At 38.9% G+C, this 3,518-nt stretch overlaps 1 protein-coding gene across 1 annotated transcript; it reads right to left on the bottom strand.

Moving 5' to 3' along the window:
- Positions 1 to 1,358: 1,358 nt before the first annotated feature.
- On the bottom strand, positions 1,359 to 3,045 carry LOC122786511 (trace amine-associated receptor 13c-like). The gene is made up of 2 exons (XM_044052877.1): positions 2,812 to 3,045; positions 1,359 to 2,666 (listed from the first exon to the last, which is right to left on the bottom strand). Exons 1-2 carry the CDS (start codon positions 2,979 to 2,981, stop codon positions 1,847 to 1,849), a joined length of 990 nt encoding a protein of 329 aa, XP_043908812.1. The 5' UTR covers positions 2,982 to 3,045; the 3' UTR covers positions 1,359 to 1,846.
- Between the last annotated feature and the right edge of the window lie 473 nt (positions 3,046 to 3,518).

Consider the following 3,518-nt stretch of genomic DNA (forward strand, 5'->3'; position numbering starts at 1 on the left):
TTCTACTGTGAAAACCAGCTTTTGCTTGCACATTGCTCTGGCTCATTCTCTGCCAACTCCCCTTTCACACATGTTTATTGTAACAAAGAGCATACATCTAGATCCTTCTTGTGTGTCTTATAACTGACACTGAAATGTCCTACACACACACACACACATAATCTTTTTGTCATTATGAGATTCTGACTAGGTTTTTGGGTAAAAGTTGACTTGCACATGAAAAGGCACTTTAAATACACTACAGATGAGAGTATGTAGGCCCTGCCATGTGTAAGGGTCAGGGTTGTTGTTTCTGTGGAAGCAAAGGCATCAGACAAATGTGTCTTCTTGTCTTTATTAGTGGGATTTTCTGGGACTTGGTGTTTTCTGAACAAAGTTAGGGTTATCATTTTTGACCCAAATGAAGCCAGACAATGAAAATAAACCCAAGCTCCTTAGTATTTTGTGTTAATAATGAATACATGTACTGCCTTCTCTGGATAAACACCTCCCATTACATTTGAATTTTCATAATAACTGGCTCTTACCAGGCTGTCGTCACTGTCCCGGTTCTCCGTCAACTACATTTTTGTTATTTGATTTAATAAATTATTACTTTTATTCACCTGAAGGAACGCTCTGTGTCTTTTGTACATGAATGCTGTGACAAATGGGGGTTGAGAGAGTCGGTGCTCGGATTCATACCTTCTATACTGTTCAATTGGGATATCTTTGATATCATAGTCAATTACAGTGATTATTTAAGAGTGATTTTAAAGGCATAGATTGATTATCTTTTCCATGTTTTCAGGGTGGTGCCCCATTCTAAAATTAATTAATATTTAATTAATTTTTCAAAATATCTAATTTAAAAAAAATATATTTTTTTTATATTATTATTATTTTTTATATGTATATTTTTATTTTATCAATCATATTATTGCCACTATTGTTAATCCCCAACACAGTAATAGCTGCTGACTTTCAGTTACCAGTGGCAGCAATGTTAGCATCAGGCTAACTATCTTGTAGTACTTCACGTACACATTGTCCTCAAGTGGCTGTAGATTCAGGGACAGATTGAAAACAATGAAAAAGTGTGTCTACGACTTTTGGGAGGTCCAAAATAACGTACAAACGTACAACTTCAATTGTTTTTTTTCCAGCGTTAAGACCTGGTGTTAAGATTACGGTTAGAATTAGGTTCATGTGAGGGGTTATGGTTATCCACTTAGTTGTGATGGTTAAGGTTAGGATAGGGGGTGAGAGAATGAATTATGTCTATGATGTGTCCCCAAGTTTGTGTGTAGAATAGAACATTTTTGCCTTGACTTTACAGTGTCTGCAGCAGTAAAACAGTACATACATTCATGAATAAATGACAACTACATACGGTTTATAGATCATTGGTGCACATCTGCAAATGAACACAAAGAAACAAATACATTGAAATGTACTCATGTTAAAGACAGTCAATAATGAAAGATTGCTCATGGTAGTCAAATCTTCACATTCCTGTGTTCCAACCAAAGCTATTTATAAGAAGTATTTTTATTACTTAAGCAATAGGCATTGTAAAATGGAAAACAACTTGAGAGTATTACAGTAATGAAGCTCTATTCAGTGCTGCTTAAAACTCTTATGAACAGTCTGATATATATTTTGAGACAAAAAACAGAACTATGATCAGTTTGTTGTTGCATTGCGATGTAACATACTTCTCATCTATGAATTATCAAGAAAACCCACAACCACAAACCACTGCACCAGACCTGACCTGTTACTTAAAAATTGTCTCAAATTTGGACTCAAACCGTCTTGTTTAGATATTTGCCATTACCCACCACCACAACTTCAATGTCTCTTTCTACAATACACTGGTGTCACAGGAGCCAGGTTGCAGTATCTTGAGTGTGATGATGTGTTTGATGGTTTTTCTGAACCACACGTAGAAAAAGGCGTAGATAACAGGGTTTAGACTGGAGTTACATAACAAGAACCAAAGCTCAATGCCTGATGTTGATTCCCCAACCAAGTTAGTCTCGGCTGCAACAACAAAACAATAATATGGACATGAGCACAGAAGAAACACAACCACTACAATACCGAGAGTCCTGGCGGCTTTAATCTCAGATTTCTTAGCTTTTACATTCTGGGAACGCGCCATTGTGACAACTGTAATGTGAGAGCGCATGGCCCGAGCCTGAGACACAGCCACCACAAACACTCTCAAATACAGAATTACAATAATCAAAATGGGACCTAAAAAGGTCACAACAAGATCAATGACTCCTTCAGCAACATTAACAGCAACAACACAATCTCCATAGCAGGGGTTATACATGTCAGGCTGTTTTAAGAACTCTCTCAATATCCAACTGCTGTGTACAATAGAAAATACCCAACACAGACAAATGCAGAGTTTAACTCTGGTCAGAGTGACTCTGGTGGTGTAAAACATGGGGTCACAAATCGCTATGTAGCGGTCGACTGATATCAGCACCATGCTTCCCACTGAAACGCTGACAACGAGGAAACCTAAAAAGTAATAGAGGCCACACATGGCGTCGCCCAAGAGCCAGCAGCCTTGGTTGTGGTGGAGAATACATGGCATCTCTACAAAACCTACAAGGAAGTCAGCAGCAGCCAGAGAGAGAAGGAGGAGGTTGGTGGTGGTGTGGAGCTGCCTGAAATGAGAGAATAATAAACATTTGTACAACATTTTAACATTACATTTATATGTAGAAATTCTTTGACAATACAATAAGTAAGCATTGAGTAGTAATATAATGCTGCACATGAAACCAAAAGATAGTGACATTTTGGCTGTACCTGAAGTGGGAGATAGAGATGATGACCAGTAGGTTAAGAATCACAGTGAGCACAATGATGCAGGACAACACACTGTTAATGAGTGAGGTCTCCATGTAAGGACGTCTTGTCCTCCTGCAAGAGGTGTTAATGTGAGGAAAACAGAGTTCCACTTCCTCCAGAGTCCCCATGTTCAGAGAGGGAGAGGAGACGCTGCCGTGCTCTGACAGCCTTCTGACCTAAGGTCTTCATCGTACAACTAATTTATGTATTTTCATGAGATAAGACAACCGCCTCTCCCCCCAAAAAAACCTCCCCTGGTTAATGAGTTAATGAGGAAACATGAGGAAAGAGGGCCCATGTTGTCCTTTTACCTCGTCTTTCGGCCTCTCCCTTTAGGGTCGCCACAGCAGATAATCTCCTTCCATCTCCTCTCCCTTGTGTCTTTTTCTGTTACACCAAATGTCCTCATGTCCTCCTTCAAAATATCGATGAACCTTCTTCAGCCATGACCTTCTAATTTTATTTCCAGACAGCTTCACCTGAGCCGTCCCTTCAATACGCTCTTCATGTTCATGATGTCCATTAACCAAACCTTCAAATTACTGTGGCAACGAAAGCTATTTGTGAAGCCCATGATGTATCAACTCTGACTTGTCTTTTTCTTTCACTTACCATTTAAGTGCACTTTTGAGAGCCTTTCCATGTATGAAAACTCAAAAATTGGT

The sequence above is a fragment of the Solea senegalensis genome, linkage group LG2, assembly GCF_019176455.1.
Source record: "Solea senegalensis isolate Sse05_10M linkage group LG2, IFAPA_SoseM_1, whole genome shotgun sequence".
NCBI lineage: Eukaryota > Metazoa > Chordata > Actinopteri > Pleuronectiformes > Soleidae > Solea > Solea senegalensis.

Coding starts and splice junctions, on each gene's coding strand:
- LOC122786511 (XM_044052877.1), bottom strand. CDS start 2,981: ATGGGGACTCTGGAGGAAGTGGAACTCTGTTTTCCTCACATTAACACC. Junction 2,667..2,811: donor ATCTCTATCTCCCACTTCAG/GTACAGCCAAAA, acceptor CTCTCATTTCAG/GCAGCTCCACACCACCACCA.